This window comes from Chiroxiphia lanceolata, chromosome 4, assembly GCF_009829145.1.
Source record: "Chiroxiphia lanceolata isolate bChiLan1 chromosome 4, bChiLan1.pri, whole genome shotgun sequence".
NCBI lineage: Eukaryota > Metazoa > Chordata > Aves > Passeriformes > Pipridae > Chiroxiphia > Chiroxiphia lanceolata.
Genome location: NC_045640.1, coordinates 48874708 through 48895176, shown reverse-complemented (window position 1 = coordinate 48895176; position 20469 = coordinate 48874708). Strand labels below are relative to the sequence as shown.

The window sequence follows — 20469 nt, the reverse complement described above, 5'->3', positions numbered from 1 at the left end:
GCCAGGTGGTAGCTGCCAGGCCTGCCTTCAGCAGAGGCAACAAGTGGGATCTGGCAGCAGCTGTGTGGAAGTGAATAAAAGCTGTGATGGAAGCTGTGTGGAGGAATTGATTGAGGAGTATATGTACCCTAAAATGGCACTTTAAAAAATATACATTTGTTTTAGGTGCACAATACAGTATATCAATAAGGGGGGGGGGGGAGGAGGAGGGCCCTAAATGGTCAGATAGTTAACTCTAACTGGGAAATTAGCTACTTACTTATAAGCTATTCTGGACTTTTAATTCTATGTATTTAGATACACAAATAAATGGCCTCTTTTTATGCAATGCTGAGAACTGCATTTACTAAATATGGAAACATGGTATCTAAAAATAAACACACAACTATGAAGACATTAGCCTTGTTCCATAAAATAGGGGCAGGAGAACTGCAGCAACTTATATGTCCAAAATACTTGTAAAGAGAATCCCTTCCCCCATCCAGCCCTCAAAGGACCCTGAGCAAAACTAAAGAAAACAAAAAAACCTTCACAAAAATTCCCATAGTTGAGTGAACATACCAAGAAAAGCACAGAGAAAAGATCGCTACTGATAAGTGGGCTCCTTGCAGATGAATAACTCTTTATGTTGCCAAAGGACAATACAAATTTGACATTGTTTTACTAATTTCCCCATTCTTCATTTTATGGCAGTAATCATCATAAGCCAGCAGAAAACAATACTATCTAATGGCAAATGAACAACGTAAGCACTCACTAGTCATTGTGGAGGGTGATAAAGCTACAAGGCAGCTGGAGTTTTGCTACAGCCACTAGAAAATATAAACACATAAATGGAGTTTTCATTTTATCTTCATGTTTTGAAAGACCTTCAACAGAGCTCCAGCGAAAGCTTTTCCAACACCTCAGTTTTGAACTGGAATTACCATTAAACCTATTGGGTTTCTTCCTAGACATAGAAAATCTCCTTACTTGAATTCCTAGGTGTATTTCTAATTTCTCCGTTTCATTACATCCCAGAATTTTAATTTCTTTTTATCCTGGAAGGTTTTTGTCAATATATGTTGTAGTCATATTATCGAGTGGCTTCAAGCCTTCCACATACAGAGACACAGATCTTTTTGTTACCCAAATCCCAGCAGTCATTATTTTAGATCAGAGAAGCAAATTCCTGGGTTAGTAATTTATATCAAACTAAAAGGCAATGCCTTTTTTTAAGTGCTAAAGTAGTCCTCCCAAATTGCTGCAAACTGTGAGTTAGTGTTTCACTGAACATAACAGTCTTGTGCATATTTCTATCTCAAATTTCCCCTCTAAATGCCTAAAAAAAAGCGCCATGGCTTAGCCTGGACCGAAGTATTTCTTGCTTCGTTTTTGTCTCCCGTGGCGCCGAGTGTATTCCGCGTACAGCAGCATCTCCTAGTGGCCGCCCGGTCTCTGCTCTGTGGGAAAGGCAGCCAACAAGAGAATTCGTGTTTCCCACCGTTTCACTACGTTTCCGGATGCTTGAGCAATAAAAGGAATCAGATGGGACCAAGTGTTGGTAATAAACACTAGTATTTACCCTTTGTTGAAGTGTGGGTTGCCCCACGAGTTACAGGACCTGGCAATGTGTGGGTCATAATCCTTCCTGCTGAAAGAGGCAGGGTGGACTTCGCTGAAGAGCCCTGTCCAAGGGTCCTCTGTGGGAAGAGTTTCTCCAAGGCTTGAATCCACTCTAATTTTGTTCTAATTTATACCAGTGTAACACTGCTGAATTCCTGACTTTTATCAGGTTAAATGAAAAAGGTGTCTACTTGCTTTCTGAGCAGTTAATAATGAAGACTACTTCTGCTCTATCTGGGAAAAGTGCTTGCATGAAGTTATAGAAGTACTGTGGATACTTTCCAGTTAGGCAAAAATTCACAAAGATCTGGGGGAATGCTTTGGTACTTTCTGTAGAAAGGACAGAGAGATGCAGGATTTCAGTACTCTGAATATGGCAGAGAGTTTAAAGACACTGTTAACATTTCAGCTCTAATCTGTTGCTATCAGGCTGCAGCTGGGTTCGCCAGTGTGCATAGAGCCAAGCACAGTATTTCCAGCACGCACAAGAGTGATGTAACCCTCTGAGCCACTGGACACCCACTGCATTCCCTGTGCCATTGCCACTGCTGGGCACAGCACAAAAAGCCCATATTTGAGAGACAGTTGCTATTCAGAGCAGCTTAAGCACCTGCTTAGCTCCTCCTAAGTCAAGATTAAATGTCAGGTACATGTTTCGGGACTTTCCTGAGTCACATCAAGTATTGGGAGGGGAACTTGCCCACTGAATTAATTACTAATCCTGGTCATTATATCAATGCTTGCAACACCCCAATCTGCAACTGTTTGGACCTTCAGTATCGTTTTCTCTGAGACCTGAACATAAAAACAGACTAAGTATTCAATCTCCAGAAGTCAAAAAAGAAGCAAAGAAGTGACATTGAACTTGTGCAGGAGTGCGATCTTGCACAGTTTCCTGGTTTCTGCACAGATAAATCAGAGTGCTTCTTTTTTTGTTGCATATGGGTTTTGATCTTGGCTCCACTGTAACTTCTCTAGCAAGGGAAACATCATACAGCAGTAACAAAGCCATCATTATTTATTTATTGAGCACTCTCTGTGTGATTGACATTTACAGTACCTAGAGGGAGACACAGGCCCTGTCTCAAGAGTCTTGCAGCCTGGAAAAACAGCACAGCTTAAAGTCATTGGCCAGACAATCAGAGCCAAATATGTGGACCTCAAGCAATTCACCATTTAAAAGTTTTGGGGATTTTTTTACAGATCGATACAAAAAGTCTTAGAAGATGAACAGTGTTGGGGAGAAAATGTAGACTGATTCCACTGCAAAGTAGAAAAAGCAGATAAATTCCTTTTTTTATTGCACCCAGAAAGACGAAGGACACTTGAAGAACCAGGGGATGAAATCTTCAAGACTACTGGATGTTGGTGCCCCAAATAAGTAGAATTAAAAAAAAATATTGAAAATAACTGCATATCTCTGCAGTCTGAAGTAAGAATTAGAAACATGTTAAATGTTGGTATGAAGTTGAAGCCACAAAAACTCTTCATGCTCTCTGCCTCTCTCCCTACCTATATTGTATTCTCCCAGGTAGGTAAATCCCATCTAAATCTAAATCTAAATCTAAATCTAAATCTAAATCTAAATCTAAATCTAAATCTAAACTAGTTCTCTTGTTTTTCCTCAAAGCCCAAAAAACATACTGCAGCACAAAGGGAGTAGGATTATCTCTGGGGTCTTTATGAAGTGGAAGGAAGCTGCTGCAGAGATTGCAGAGCAATCATTTTTTCTGAACTATTGTGCAGCCTGTCAAACTAGGGAAATAAAAGCCCCTATGTACTATCAGTAATCAGTTTCACCGGTGATGTTGCTTCAGTTCAAATATTATTTCAAATTTGGGACGTCCTACTGATTCTCCTCTTATATGATTGCCAGTAATGCTGTCATATTGTATACTGCTTCTGGTATTCTATGTGCTAATGGAAGAAAAAAATAAATTCACTAAATCACACACTATCTTTTAAATTCTGAAAATAAGCAATCAGCTTTTTAAAAAATAATAATTAAAAAAATATTTAGTATTATTCCCTCCCATTTGTTGAAAATCAGTGCATTTTCTAATTGAAGTCCTTAAGAACTAATGACCTTGGCACTTTAAATGTGAATCCTGGGGATAGATTAATGTCCAAAGCTAGCAGAATCCTTCTTGGTAATGGGTCCTGCAGCTGGGATATGCAAATGCTTGGAACTATTCTCAGAGGGCAGTTTATTTATGGTTCCCTCTGTGCTTGACTAGTTTTCTTCATGAATGCTTTTACTAGGGGAACAGTAAAATAAAATCTGTGAGCACAAGTTTCTCAGCTGCTCACAGGTCTCCAAGGAGTCAGAAAAAGAGGTCCCTCAAATTCTCTGCGTTCTCCACCCAACATGTACACGAAGGTTTTGGTCCTGTGACACAACACTGATGTATAGAAAGAAAACACTGTGCAACAAGAACAGAAGTCATCACAGCTATAGGAAGTTAACAGGATGAAATTTTGAACAGGAAGACTAAGTTTAACCCCAATTGCCCTATTCATGTCTAGCCTAGAGCTGGAAAGAAAAAACGCTGTTGTATGATGGCATTCGCTGCTTCCTGAACAGCTCCAGACTCCCGGGAGTGAACATGTGAGTACTCCCACTTTCAGAGACCTCAGAACATATCAGGTTAATTTATCTCCTACAAACATAATCCCCCCCTCTCAGGAGCAAGCAAACTTGGGGAATGGGGCCAGTCCAGTTGGTTTTTCTGGCAGTATTTTGTCCTCAAAAACTACATAGGAACATATTCATATTCAGACATATGTTTAACATCCTCAATCCAGAAGGCACTTAGTCACACGATTAACTTTGGACACATGTTTCTGAAGCAGAAAATTTGTTTAAATAATAAAAGGAATTCAAGAAAACGGTTGATTTCATCATCTGACCAAAATTAAAATAAATAAACAGATCTTTTGAGTCACCCTGATATGAAAAAAGAAAAGGGTTTTTGACATCAAGGAGAAAAAGGGTGATGGAAGCTGAACTGAATATGAATAATTTCATTGCATTTCACATGCTACCAGTCCTTTCCTCACCTTCCCTAATACTGCATTCTACAGCAGTCACAATGATAAAGGAAGTACTTTTGAAACAGAAGATATTCAATCACATTTCTAAATGGTGTCAGGCCAGAACTGCTTACTTTGCAGGTAAATAAATAATTTGTCAGCAAGTGTTCATCTGCTCTAGAACCGATCCCAAAGTGGGATCTCAGTTACAATGAAAGCAATTTGGTAGAGGTCAGAGCATTAAAAATGGAGAGGTCTCTCACTATGGACTGAGAAGCAGCAATGTCTTGCTGTCCCAAGTGATAGCAACCATCTACAGAAAAACAGTTTGCCTTATAAAATAACACCATAGATTGTGTTACTTGTTCCTCTGTAAACAAAATGGTTCCCGTTTGTCCTTGCAGGTGTGATTGGCATCTGCGCTATTTCTAGTACAATGTGAAACCACACAGCACAAGCTGCTCTTAAAAGATAAGATGGCAGAGACCTACTTTCACTTCTTTTTAAAGCAAAAGCATCACATCAAAAGTAAATTGAACTTTGTGTACGAAAATTTACATTCTATGTTAGAAAAATATTTAGATGTAGACACTTTAATACTTAAAGGAAGTAATTGACTTTTATTGTTATTTTTATAATTTTGTGTTGTGGGATCATAAATGCTGCAGTCTTAGCAAAAGATGTGCTAAACAGAGGTGCTCACCCCACTGTTTCCTGTTTCAGTGAATTTGAAATTATAGTGTCACCATTTATTTCAACAGAAATCAGTAGTGTAAAAATAGAAGGTGAGTTTCACTCACTATGAAGAATGAAATTCAATTAGGAGGCAACAGCTGGGAACAAGCTACAAATAGGTAAAAAGCCACAGTTCAAAAAGCTCAAAGTAAGATTGAGCAGGTAAGGCTGTCAGAGCAACTATAAGCACAGAAGTATTTTTTTAGATGGGCAGTTTGCATGCCTGAAAAGATTATAAATAAACATGTCTTCCTCCATGAATACTTAGCTTGTGCTTGAAAATGAAACTGATCATCACTGTTTAATTTTTTCATGCATATAATGTTATATGAATCAATCTGTACATTTTTTATTAATTACATTTATTTATTCCTCTGCATATTGCAAATCACTCTCTGGGTTCCCTTTGCTGAAAACAATGCTACACTGCTACTCATGAAAATAGTTTGACCTTAAATAAGTAGTACTTGATGGGGGACTGCGACTGCAGAGGGAAAATATGTCCCTTTATATTATACCTTTGAGTAATGTTTCTTCTACCAATGTGGATCCAGCTTCATATGCTTCCTCCAGAGTTAGTCTCGCAAGATGGCAAGGCAGACAGTGCAGAATCTGGCCCTGGCCAACCACTGTCCATGATATTTAATTGTCATGACAATTTTCCCAAATATTACCAAAACATCTTGTGAGAGGAATTTTTCAATTAGTTTCAGAGGACAGCAGTCTCTACATATAAGGATAGATTTAATTTCAGCTTCTTATGTTGTTTCAAATGTACACAGAAAACCAGAGTTTTTAAAGTGTTACTGTGAAGACCTTGAGGTTTACAGCATTAAGCTGCTAATCCACAGCATGGTACTTTTAAGTGTGCTTCAGTGGTTTAATTATCTTCTATTTTAGTTTTGGATGGCTTGATCTACAGATCAGTGAGCCTATCTCATTGCCATCACATATATGAGAAACCCTTTGAATCCAGGGGTATTACCATATGACTGAGCTCCTCAGGACCTGTGATGTACATAAACAGTGGAGCCTGGGCAGCTAGATAATGTAGAGGAGGAACTGTGTCTTCTGGTTTGGTCTGTGGGTTTCTTACTCCCTATGTAAAGAAAGATACACCAGGGACAAGTGAAGAAAAGCTATTTTTGGACCCAAGTTCCCATATTTGCAGCATGTTCCTCTTTTAGAAGTAACAGCAAGCTTTGCTTTGGGGGCAAGAGGCACATCTGCAGCCACAGGAGGAAGAAGGGAGCTCCTGTGGTTTATATGAGTCATTGTTTTGTCTTAATGGAAAACCTATAAAATATCAAACTGCCAGAGAGTAAAGATGTTTCGGGGGTTTATTAGTTTTACAGGCCTTATAAAAATTACTGGAAAAACATAGAATTTTAATAGCTGAAAACTGAAAAGGTTTCATTCTCTTAAACTCAGCCTATTTGGATCACAGCAACACTATACCTCAACAGCTGGGATGTGGCACATTAGCTGCATAAATTCCCCAGACTCTCTTGTTTTTGTTTAGCTGTCCCCCAAGTTCACATGAAAGCTTGTGGCTAGACTTCCCCTTTGAACATAATTTCCTGAAAATATTTAGATCTCTGGATATAGCTGAGGTTCTTCCCTAGTCAGAGCTTGCTTGGTGATTTCTGAATAGTGTTGTCATAGATTGAAGTTTGCAGCTGATGAAACCACTCAGGAATATTGCAAGTCTAGATATAGATATATGTTTATCTACACTGTATACTCAAGAGGCTTACCAGGCATAATTGCCAATCAGGACTGCCAATTTAAGTGAGAATTTAAGTCATATATCCGTATTTGAAGAGGTATCACAGAAATTATAGACTAGACTGTGAACAGAGATGATACCCATCATTAGGGGTTACAGAATGGAACAGCTACTCCGCCTTTCAGACACAGGGGCCATAATGATTAGCTATATCCAGCACCTATCAGCTGTAGCAGGTAGTAGAGCTCATTGCCTTTGTCCAAAGAAATCCCAGCCAGGTAGATCCTGCTGCTTTCTGAGCCTTTTCCATTATAGATATAAATACCCCCCCCCAAAAAAAAAACAAACAAAAACCTAAACAAACAAAAAAACCCAATCAACCAACCAAACAAAACCAAACCACCCCACAAAACCAAACAAAACCAACCAAGCAAACAAACCCCCCAAACCCCCAACAACAACAACAAACCCCAAACAAGACAAAACCACAAAAAACCCAAAACCAAACCAAAACAAACACCCCAAAACACAAAAATTAAGTACAGCTCAGTCTTTTGTACCCAGCCGGAATACATGCCAGGTGCTTCAGATGGACAAAAGGAAGTCCTGCTCATTGCTGAGACACAAAACTTCTCTGGAGTTACCTGGATAATAAATAAACTACATGGAAAGTAAATCTATACTTGTGTAAGAAAGCTGCATGGTATCACAACTGATATCTCGTTCTCTGTTATGTATTAGAAGTTTGAAAGATTTTTATTTGAAGTGGAGCATGACTACCCTGGGGCCTCTTCTACCAATTAGCCAGTTGCAAATGAAGTACAACATAGATCTCACCCAGTGGATGCAGGGATTTATCCTGCAGCCAGATGCAGAGGTCACCCAAGCAGAGGCACACTTTATAGTGACATCAAGAGTCTTGATTTGCCCTTCTCGTTCTGGAAAGCAGTCACACTGCAGTGACTACAGGCAACTTACGCAAATACAGTGATGTCAAGACAATTGGAGACTTCTGATTGTGAAAACATGAAGCCCCATTATTTTGCACCAAAATGGCTCAGTTCCTGATAGAAATGCAGGACAATAATTAGAAATTTATTAGTGAGCTAGGGTGACCCACAGCTATATTTTGTTGATGGAGATTATAAAAGCACCTAATTTTGTCATTCTCCTTCGGAAATGTATGACAAAGTGGAAGAAGCTTGCCTTAGTTACGTTAAAGCTCAAAATTATTTCTTACTCAGTTTGTAATGACTTGTTCTCAGACTTTTATCCTTCCAAAAATAACTTTTTCCTTCTACGTTTGGACATTTAATGCCTTTTTTATCATATTATGGGTAACAAGATGCATTTTCATCTTTTGTTCTGCAAACTCAAATGGCAGAGGGGCTTTTCTTGCGTCATTGTTTCTTCCACCAGAGGTCAAAATAAATCTATTAGTAATTAAGCCTCATCAAGTGGCCAAAGAATTTATTACTCCTTAATAAGCTTGTTACTAGACTAAGTGGAAGCAATGGCCTAGGTGAGACAGCTCCTGTTATTTTTTGCATGGTAGCATTAACAGCAGACATTAATACTCATTTCTTACTAATGCTTTCAAATTCATTATAAATGAGGAAAACAAAATTAATGGGCTTGACTTTACAGTGTATTTCCATTAGGGGCTTGTGTTCTAACTGCCAACACATCTGGATTTCCTAGGAATTAATGGGTTTAACCACAGTGTCGTTGTCGTTTATGGAAAATAATTGATTAAGTTGTGTAAAAGGTTTTGTAAAAGCATTCAAAACAATGGGAAAATTCCCAGTTGCCTCCTCTTGCTTTTAGCACAATGATCTATAACTCCTTGAGCTTGATCATAAATTGATGTGTAATTTTCACAGATTGTGATATAGGATATATTTATAGTCTCACACTAAAAAGAATTAGAGAAACGAGACTTTGGAAAGGGAAAACCTTTGTCAAAACACAGATTCACATGTGTTGCATGCTGTGACGAAATATAGTTGCAGTACACAGAAGCAGTTACACATCTTATAAAACAGCACTGAAGACGAAAAGGCAAACCATATTTCTGAATTATTTTGGTATCATGCATTCATTTTTCACAAGTATTTTGTGTGGGATGGAGAAGCATGGGTTACAAAGAAGGAAGAACGTCTTTAAGAGCAGAATTTGTCAGCACAATATAGCCCTGGAAGGGGTTTCAAGAGGTCACTTGCACCAAAGCTGGTTGACAGTCTGACTCTCAAAATGTTTGTGCAACCCCTGTTAAGACTCCTTCAATTATGGCAATGTCACACTGTTCCCATGTCACTTAGTCCTTTAGTATCTTAAAATAATGTTTACTTCTTAATAGCTCACCTGAACGTTGCTGCATTTTGAACCAATCATTTCTTGCCCTACCTTATTAGGTCATAAAGAAGAAACTGTGTCTTTCAGATATGGATCTACAATCCGTCAAAGGACTGATGGAGGCCTGTGCAAGACAACTCTACATAGGTTGATAGGCTGAGAAACTTTGAAATACAGTTGGTTCCTGCAGTACTAAAAGATGTCCTGCATGCTTTGTAATAACAGTAACAGTCAGAGCTGGACCATATGCTGAGCATACAGGCAAAGTAATTAAAAAAGTATTACAGCATTTAAGGGCAGACACGTATAATAACTAGTAGGAAGAACACCATCCAAACAGGGAAGGGACATCAAATTTATGTAACAAAGGTGACGCAGTGTTGTGGGACTTAGTGTTGACAACATGATCACCAGTATATTATCCTGATTTCGACTTCTGTGCATAATTAATAAAATAACCTGAGCAATTAATTCAATCTTGAATAGTGTCTGAGTGAATGACAGTGAATATAGGTGACAGAAACACACACGCAGCCAAAATTAATATGGTTTAGTGGGTGATTGGCTATGGAAAGTGTTAAATTGAAGGGAGATCCTTTGTCAACAGTAGCCAGCAAGGGAGGATGTGCTGGTTTTAGTTGGGAATAGGGTTAATTTTCTTCACAGTAGCTGGTATGGGCTATGTTTTGTGTTTTTGTTAGAAAAAGTGTTGATAAAATGGATGTTTTCATTATTGCTGATCAGTGCTTACACAGTGTCAAGGCCTTTTCTGCCTCTCATACCACCCCATCAGCGAGGGGGCTGGGGGTGCACAAGAAGTTAGGAGAGGACACAGCTGGGACAGCTGACCCCAAGTCACTCAAGGGATATTCCATACCTTATGGAGTCGTGCTCAGCATATACAGATGGTGGGAGAAGAAGGAAGGGAGAGACATTTGTCCCCTCCCCAAGTAGAAGCTTTCCAGGGGATGGCTGAACACCTGCCTGCCCATGGGAATGGTGAAGGAGTTCCTTGTTTTGCTTTGCTCGTGTGAGCAGCTTTTGCTTTAACTATTAAACTGTCTTTATCTCAACCCATGAGTTTTCTCACTTTTACTATTCCAATTCTCTCCCCCATCCCACGGGGATGGGGTTGGGGGGGGAGTGAGCGAGGAGCTGTGTGGTGCTTACTTGCTGGTTGGGGTTAAACCATGGCAAGGGCTCTCCAACACTTGCCTTCCTGTTAAGAGAATATCTGCTATATATTCTGCACAGGAACTGAAAAGCCTTGCCTCATCTTGCCTCGCCCTTCCTTGTGAAGGCCTTTCTTCTCCTCATATATAGCATGTACCATGGAGAGGGAGAGAATACACAGTGCGCACTCCTAACACAGAAAGAAAAGCCTTGTCTCAGGCAATATATTCCTAAAATAGCATATATTACCTATACAAATAGAAAAGTCTAACTTAGGCAAAATGATGGGAGGTGTGGGTATTGTACATGTACATGTCTGTGCCCTGAGTCAGGGACATGGAGCAGCCTCACAGAATGGGTCAGTTTGGAAGGGACCACAGGGGGTCACCTGGTCCAACCTCCCTGCTCAAGCAGGGTCATCCTAGACCACATTGCACAGGATTGTGCTCAGGGTCTTGAATATCTCCACAGAGGGAGACTCCACAACCTCTCTGGGCAATCTGTTTCACAGTCACCTGCACAGTAATGAAATTCTTCCTCACATTCAGGTGGAAGTTCATGTGCATAGTTTCTGCCCATTGCCTCATGTCCCATTGCTTGGCACCACCAAGAAGAGCCTGGCTCCATCCCTGTGGCACCTCACCTTTATATTTATCCACACTGATGATGTCCCTTCTCAGTTGTCTCCTCTTCAGGCTAAACAGGCCCAACTCCCTCCATCTTTCCTCGAAAGAGGGATGCTCCAGTACCCCAATCTTCCTCATCGCTCTCCACTGCACCCGCTCCCGGAGCTCCATGTCTCCCATACTGAGGAGCCCAGAGCTGGACACAGCACTCCAGGTTCTGCCTCACCGGGGCTGAGCAGAGGGGCAGGATCACCTCCCTCTCCACACCCTCCCCCTGGTCTGTCCGCCCGCACCCGCAGGGTCGCTGATGGGGCGTGCGGCCCCGCAGACTAAGCGGGGCGGCCCCGCCGCACCGTTTCTCGCCGCCGCAGCGGCGGGTCCCGCAGGGAGCGGGGACGGGGAGCCCGTCCCGGGGCCGGGCCCGGCCGGGCCGGGCTGTGCCGGGCGGGCCGCGGAGGCGCCGCCAGGGGGCGCTGTGGGCGGCGGCGCTCCGGGCCGCGGCGTCGCGCGCGGCGCTCGGGCCCTCCCGCGGCTCCCGGAGCCTCGCTCGGCGCCCGGCGGTGGATCGGGGCTCAGGAAGAGGAGGAGGAAGAGGAAGGGGAAGGGAAGCGGGACGGAGTGAAGAGGCGCCGCGAGGAGACATGTCCGCGCCCGCCGGGCTGCCGCCGCGGCCCGCCGCCGCCGCGTTTTCCCCGGCCGGGCCCGGCGGGTCCCGGGAGGCCGCGGCCCCCGCGGGCGGCGCTCCCCACTGCCACAACGGTGAGGGGCCGGCGCGGGAGGGAGCGGCCCCGGGGGGAGCGGCCCTGCGCCCGCACGGGGGGAGGCTCCGAGGGGTGCCGGGGGGGGCGGGAGGGGCCCGGACCCGGTGGATCCGGCCCGTAACGAAGCTCTTGGGATGAAAGGCAGCGAGACTCGCCGGGGCCGCTCGGGAAAGGCGCGTCCCCCTGCGGGGCCCGCGGCTGCGTGCGGGGAGAACTCGGGAAGGCGCGGCCTCTCCCCGCCTCGCTACAGGGGAGTCAGGAGAGGGGATCCGCGCTTCGCTCTCCGCGCGGGTTTGGATCTGCCCTGTGCCGTGGCGCCTGCTTTGTGGCGTTTCAGCAACGCTCTGGAGGCCAAGGCACCTCCAGGCCTCGGCGCTGGCTGTAGAGCGTGAGAACGGGCAGAAAATCGCGTTATTTTGGGTGAGAGTACTCGCTTCCTAGCTGTTTATGAACTTAAAAGTAGTAGGTGGGTTGGCGTTCACACAACTGGATCTCGGAATTTGAGTTGAGCGAACAGCATTGGGCCAGTGAAATGTGGGTCACTGAAAAACAAAGGCAAAATAGTTTAAAGTCACAAAATACTGACTCGCATTTCAGAAGGAGAGATAGTGAGACTGACTGTGCTATGAATGAGAGTAATGAGGATACACTTCCCCATTTTTAAATTGGTGTACTATAAGATCAGTTCTTTATTAATACACCATGTTAACTCTTCAAAATCCCTGCATGATCATCTTCTCCATGTAATGTTGGTTTGGTATCTAAATTTGGCCTCTTGTTTGCAATAGAGATCTAGCTCATACTGTTAAATCCTTTATTTTGTAGCTTGGCTGTATTCTGCACAGGTGTTTTTTCTGAACAGATCAGTGTGCAGGGCAAGGACCTACAGAATTTTTTACTCGTGAATTTTTCTCATCTCCGAAGGGATAGCTAAGTGATAAGTACTTAAATGCCTATAAAGTAGGTGTTGGGGAGTTCACTGAAGTGAATGAAAAGGAAGGTAATTAAACGGTAGATTTTAAGATACTAGTGCCCGGTTGTGTCCAAACTGGTATTGTATTGCTGAGTTTTGTAAAAATGGTTCAGAAAATGCCAATTTATGAGGCTTTTAATCAAAAAACATACTGTTATCAGGATACAGCTACTACAGCATCAATAACCTGGAAGTGTGTTTTACAGAAACAAATAGAAGCTGACATACCTTCTCTTTGGGTTTTAAGCTTAATGAAACAGTAATTTTAAACAGCCATCATTACTGTTTGTTGTCTTAATTAATTAACCCCATGTTGCTATTATTTTTAGAAACAGCTTGTGTAAAACCAGAGAGTAGACATTTATTTACTTCAGAACACTTTTTCTTTAATTCTGAGACATTTATACATTCTTCAGTAATAGTCTTGAATTTTTATTGTATAACTTTGGCTTCTGTGGTTTTAAGATGTCTTAGTGGTGTGTGTTTGATGACTTGTAGTCAATAACTGAATTTTTCATTTTGTGCCATTTGGCAGTAGCATTCCATGGGGTGTCTGTCTTCTTGTAGTGCTAATCTTCTGAAGTTATAACACCAGATTTGAGGCTTTTTTTTTTTTTTAATTACAGTAGAGGGGAATAGTAACAGAAGAAGACTGTAGTAGAATTTTCCATTCTGTCTGATAGAAACTAAATTTCACAAAGAAGATTGTCATTGCTTTTGAAATTTAATTTTACATCATTATGATGGAGTTTAAGTGCAAAGTACTGAAGTGACTTGAGCTATTTTTGTATTGACTGAAGGAAAATACTAGTGCATCCTCTTGGATGTTTGAATGTTTAATTTCATAAAATGTGAATTTTTCATGTAAAGCCTTGTGTTTACTACAGTCTGATGAAAGAGGGTCTGCTTTTTGCAGAAAGCAAGTGACCTGTTGTACATACGGTGGTATTAAAAAGGATGTTTTGTTATTAGTAAGTTTTGCCTGGTTCAATGACCAAGTCCATTTGAAATCCTCGGAGACTTTAGGTTTGGTATAACTTAGAGATCTTGTTGGGTTTTTTAAGTTAACTTCTTGTGTGCATTTTATTATTTTTTCCTTCTCTCTTACAACATTCTCAGTTTGATCCTGTACTGAAATCTTTGACTTTGGATCTTTTGGATAGTTTCATTAAATTTAATAAAGAGAATAGAGATGTGAAAGATAGGAAATCCCTGAATATTTTGTGGAAATGGGAAGCTGGGTGAATGAAGGAGTAGACATCAGTTCGGTGACTGAGCTGTTGGGAGAGCTCAGCAGTGGCTGAATTTGCTGGTTTGTTTGCCGGCAGTTGACAAGGGACAGCGGTGCTGCCCCCTCTCCATCGCTAAAGGACGTGTGAGGAAGCCGTGGGAGCCTTCTCTGGAGGTGGATAAAGGGATGTTAAAAGTTTCAGAAAGCCAACAGGTGTTCTTGGATAGAAAGGAAGTTGGTGTTCTAGGACACATAGACTACATGCAGGTAGGGTATGAGGCAGGTGTCTAAATTATTCATCTGAGGGAACGTGTGGATGTAAAAACCAAACATGACACTAGCAAGCAAAGGTTTGCTAATTCACATAGCGGTATAGCCATAGCACTGCTGCTTTTCTGGGGGGGGTTTGGGGGGTTTTTGTGTAGTGGCTCTCCCCTCCCTTAAAAAATATTAAGGTTTTTGAGGTTCACCTGTTAATGTCAATGTAATTATACATTATAAGATTATATAAAAGTATTCATTTGTCTGTAGCAGGAGAGGTTCACGGCTTTCGTTAAAGAGATGATGTTTTAGAAGTACACCTTCTGTATGCAGCTAAGGTTTTCAGCTTCTTTCATGGAGTTTTTTGAGATATTTGTCAGGTGTTTAGGGAGGAAGGTGGTTTACCTGAGACATCATGACGGATTGGGCATCCCGATTTCCAGTGTTCAAAACTGACCAATTATCTAATCATCATTAGTAGCTTCAGCTACTAATTGCAGTACAAAAATTACTTTCTGCTCACATTCTTTATAATCAAATGGACAAAAAACTCACTTCAAATAAAGGGAGTAATCTATCATCTGTAATTGTAAAACTTGTTTCAAAGGACCAGCCATTTGAAATCAGAAATATAATTTTTCAAATATTAGGCTCATCTGTCTTAGTGGGGTCTTTGTGGGATTTATACTTGTGTGCACTTTTAAATGTATAGGTATTTCTTCACTTTAAAGTGTGAATAAAAAGGACTCTGCATTCTAGATGCAGAGACTGATATCTTGTATTGATAATTCAATCTCTACTTGTGTGTGGAGTTAAACAAGAGCTAGATACTGGAAGACTTTGCAGTAGGTGATTTGATATGCAGCCTCTTACTTAGAAGTCAGGTGCTTCTAAACCAATTTCTAAATTATACCTGCTCAGTTAGTTTATTCTGCATATTTTAATAGAACAAATGCACAGACTCCTCAGATAAAATACCTTCTCTTGCCACCTTAATAGACATAGCTGCTTAGAGCAGCAAGCCTTAACAGACATAAGTTGTGTATTTTTGAGTTTGCTCTTTCAGACATTAAAAAAGTGGGTCAAAAGTCAGGCAAAGTTCATGTAACCATTAATGACCTGCTCGCTCAAAATCATTATCCTTTAAAGGAGAAAAAAGTAGGAGCTGTGTGGAGCAGCTCTCATTTTTTAAAGAAAAAGGTGAATCAGAAGCATAGCTACATGCTCTCCTCAAAACTCTGAATGTAATTTTTTTTAAGCTCATGCTTTCTCCCAAGTGCCTCTCTGTCTTTTTTAGCCAGCAGTCCAAGTTACTGTTCTGCATTTTTTTAGTTCCTTTCTCTTTGCCCAACTTCCTGCATTGTCAATTATGAAAGGGCACTTTTAATTTTATCAGAAAGCAGTTTTAGGCAGTATGTTCCTTGCTTACAGGGGTCTGTTAACAAATTCATTATTAAAATTGCCTTGCAAGTTAATCATAGGACATCTGGGTGTTACTTGGAGAACAGTGTTTTTTCAGAATTTCCAGACAAGAGAAGTAATGCTTAAGGTTCGTAATCATTGTAAATACAAGGAGGTAGTCAACTAACTATTCATTATTACCCCAGATACTGTTTAATTTGTGAGTGGGCCAGTGCTGTGTTTGTGTTTTTATTGAGCCAGTGGCGGGAAATAACACTGTAGTCATTCAGCTTGATGTAAGCAATAAGGGTTGGTAATTTTCAGGAAGTAAGTTGTCCAGACAAATGCATTTGTGGTTCAGCAGAAAATAAAAATAACATTAAGAAAAGGATGTGAGGAAGAACTTCCAGATTTACCATTGATCACTTGGCATGAGAAAATCAGCTTGGACATAGTTAACATTTGGTCTTTAGGAAACAAGCACTTACTTGACCCTTGCTGGACCAGTATGTAATTAACCTGTAACGTTGCAGAATTAGTTGTAGAGGTAACAGAGGTCAGTTTCTCTGATATCAGCATCTCTTATGCCTGATGTAAGTATCAGGCAGTGAACTGAAACGACATGCTTTGTCAAATACTCTGTAGTTTCATAAAAATGACAGTCACTTTTCCCAAAAGCATAATACGTAAGAACATAAAAGACAAATGTAACTGCCCTGCAGCACTTAGTCTTGGTCACTATATTGAAGATTTGTAAGGAAGAATGCCTCCATTGTTACATATTTACATTCTGGTTTGATTGCAGCTTTTCGTTTTCCATATTCAGGCAGTTTCTTTAAGGCATACCCTTGTATTCGGACACTTAGAAATATCAGTTTGGTGCTTACTGTTGCCCACTATTTGTTTAAGTATTAACTTCCTAAAAATATTAAAAATAGAAGCAGGAGGCAAACAATCTTGGCACGGAAACCTCCTTTGCTAATGGAACCAATCCATTCTACTGCTACTTCTGCGTGTGTGTTTGCAAATTATTTCAAATATTGTATCTGCATGTGTTATACTTGGTTTGTTCTCTTGCTGCTGATGGGAATTGATCTCAAAAATAGTGACAGAAAATAAGGAGAAACCAATTGTTTGTTAGTTCAAGTACAGAGTCCATTGGCACTACTAGCAGATGCACCTTTAATGCATGTGACATTTTCTCTTCTTTCAGGTCCTGTGCAGAGTCAGACGCAGTTTCCCCCTGGCTATGGCTCACATCCTCCAAACTACAGTGCGCCTTCAGGACACTATTCCCAAGTGCCCAATAAAGCTGCTGCTTCACATCTGGATCATCAGTATAGAGCCAGTTACTACCCTGGTTACTATTCAGCACCAGCACAAAATGTTATGACACCTTCTGTGGGTAGCAATGTGTTGAATGCACAGGGATCGCAACAGTTGTACAACAAAACTCCTCCCCATACAGGGGGGTCAAGTGACGGACCTGTTCAAGGAGCAATATCATCTGCATCTTACTTACATATGAGTGCTCAGCAGTCATATTCAGCATTTGATAATCACTACAGCACTTCTGTCAGCTCTTCAGTTGCATCTCAGGGATTTCCCCTTAATTCTGATCACTATGCCATGCCCGTGGTTTCTGGTGCCATGTATCCAAATGTTTCCTATCCTCCTGCGGCTGCTGGCAGTGCGTATGGGCAGACATTTACCTCTCAGAGTCTACCTGCTGTTGGACAGTTCAAAGAGACAAATGCTTTTTCTAGCCAGAGTACATCTGTACCTCATTCACTTCAACAGCATGTTCCTGTGGGATATAATACAACATTATCAACTATTTCATCTACCCAGTCTGTTCAAGACAACCTCTGCAGGAATCTCACTGGATCAGTTGCAAAAGTAAACAACCAAATAAAAACAGGTATTGTATTATTTGAAGGATAGTGAACTTCCAGATTTGTCTGGGAGACATCAGTAATCATGTGCTTTTGTTGGCTTGTTCTTGTTCACTTTGTGAAATTCTGTATTGTAATTTTGAGTTCTGTCCTTATTCATTCTTGAAGCTTTTCTGATTTGGTTGCCTCAGTCCTCACAATAGCAGCTACATGTTTCTATTGAGAGATACAGAATTTAGATAGATACACTGTTTAGAGGATACTTTTAGTTTATTGGTGTGTTTTTCATGTGAGTGGCCTCGGAAGGGAGTTTTTTCCTGCAGTTGTGAATGAAGTATAATTTCTGAAATATGTCAGTTAATCACAAAGATACTTTTTTTCCTTTTCTGGCTACATAATTTTTTTAAGTCATGATTTAAGTCGTTCCTTTAAATTTTGCCCGAGTGAAGAAACATGCATTTTTCACAAAGTTCAGAAAAAAGTGGAACCCTACATGGGTTTGGAGGCAATTGTTTTTTTTTTTAATTAATATATTTGATAAGGATTTGAACGAGGAAGTTGTAGCTGAGTGTTCTACGCAGCAACTTAATGGTATTAGTATGGATGAATAGAGAGATGCTATAGAGAATGAAGTTGTGAAGGTGCCAGCTGAGAGCAAGTACATTCAACCCTTGCTTCTGTTTATAGGAAAACTTAGTACAATTTCATGAGGTAGGTAGTACTTAGTAGGAAGCATGGAAAAGAACAGAGATGTGGGAGTGCCTCCACCTTGAAACATCTTGGTCTGCAGCTGAGAGAGCGAGAGCACATGCAGGAAGAATCTTGTTTTCTTTCTACGCGGGGAATTTTCTGACTTCATGCAGTTTTGACTTCTATGCTGTGCCAGACTATGGCTTCCTACTAAAAGAGCTGTAGAATGTTTCCTTTTTGTGGTACATATTTCGGATTATGGTGTAACACTGAAATTGTTTTAGGAGTTCTTGTAGCTGAGGTTTTCTAAGACCAAGGACTTAGGAAAGAACATGGCCTTGATGATGGTAAAGCTTTGTCTGGGAAAGCAGTTAAGCTTGAATCAAGTTCATTCAATCCATAGCTGGAATTTGGTTTCAATATTGCTTTCCCCTGCCCCAGACTTAAGATGTAGAGTGTCATCCTTAGCTCAGTTTTATTACTTTGAATACTAGTAGATTTGAATTCTGTCTTGATGAGGGGTCTGTTTGATTTTCTTCAGTATTTTAAAACCATGAAACAAAATACGGATTAAAAAAGAAAAATAGGGAACTCCTTGAAAAGCTTCTGAAGTTAGTGGCATTTCATGATTGAGCATAAAAGTGAATTCTTTCAAGGACAGGAGATTTAAAACTCTGGCCAAAAAAAATGAATCTTTGAATGCAGAATCTGCAGCTGGACTTCACAGAATGCAGATATAATTCCAGAATAATACAATTTGCAGTAGATATATGAAAACAACTTATTGTTAGTTCAAACTGCTAGTGTTTCATTTACAGAACTTTTTAATTTCAATGCTTATTAATTTTATTTCCTTTGGAGGTGTTTTGAAATCCATGATTTGTTCGTAGCAATATTTTTCTTAAGGAGCAACTCTTTTAAAGGTGGAACAGTGGAGCTGATCAGACCATGAAGAGAAATATGAGCAATAGATAGTCTTATTTCTGAACCACTGCTTTTGAGTGGATGATTGAGTTAGTGCATGACCTCAAGAAAATGTGTTAATATTACACTTGAATTTCAAAGAATTAATGATAAAATTGGTTGTGTTAGTGGTGCATGATGGATACACACTTTGCAGTTATGAAAATAAACACTGACCCACTGTTTGTTTTACTTGAATAACACTGCAGTATTCGGTTTGTTTGCCAGACCATGGGCATCAATAGTTAAACCACACTCAGACTCTTTCTGAGCTTGTAAAGCTGCTGATGCAAGCATGCCTGTGTGGACATAAAAGCTTGCACAGTGGACTGGATTGTGGAACTGATTTATCTGGAAAATAATTTTTTTTCTCTTCCCTCTGGATCCTGATGCAACCTCAGCACACAAATGATTCTGTATTTACTGACTGTGAAAGAACAAGTAAAGATAGCAACTGATAGCTAGGCTGAAGGAAGAGCTGGGCAGGTTTATTACTACATTTTAAACACTTGAAACTGTTTAAAACCATTTGTCTGTGGCTAAACAAACTGCCTCCCATGATACCTGACTAAAATATTTCCCAGCGCAGTCTTATTGTTCTCGGGTGGAGTAATTTTATATATAGTATTCTAATTGTTTGCAGCCTATAAAAAAAAGGAGTTAGATCTTGAAAATTAATTGCCAGTTCTTATACATCCTTGGAAAGTGTCCGAGTGCAATACACAAGGAACATAAAGAAATCATGAATGATTTGTCAGAAGGAATTTTTTTCTGAATATTTCATCATCCCTGCTGTTCTCCAGGAAGGAAACAATGATGGAAAACAATTGCTGTCTCTTCTATGTGGAGTTTTTAGCAAAATTACTTGGAAAAAAAGAAAAGTTACACTGAAATTCATAAATGTGCTGTCTGTGACTGTGTAAAGAAATTTTGATACAGTATCCTACTATTAATCAGGGTACCAATAAAACAGTTTGCCATCATTTCTTCTATGCTGTGGAAGATGAACCCTTACAAGCCTTGAATTATAAATAAGCA

The 20469-nt window shown here is 40.5% G+C and overlaps 1 protein-coding gene across 3 annotated transcripts in view; it reads left to right on the top strand.

Moving 5' to 3' along the window:
* The first annotated feature begins 11807 nt into the window (after positions 1-11807).
* SEC24B (SEC24 homolog B, COPII coat complex component) overlaps positions 11808-20469 on the top strand; it is a 43348-nt gene continuing 34686 nt past the window's right edge. Inside the window, exons 1-2 of one of the 3 annotated variants that reach the window (XM_032686297.1) lie at positions 11808-12015; positions 17097-17804. In XM_032686297.1, coding sequence (XP_032542188.1) covers positions 11898-12015; positions 17097-17804 — 826 coding nt within the window. In that variant the 5' untranslated portion in view covers positions 11808-11897. Of the gene's footprint in view, positions 12016-12249; positions 12438-17096; positions 17805-20469 lie in introns of those variants that run through there. The other 2 variants (XM_032686298.1, XM_032686299.1) reach the window with 2 other exon arrangements.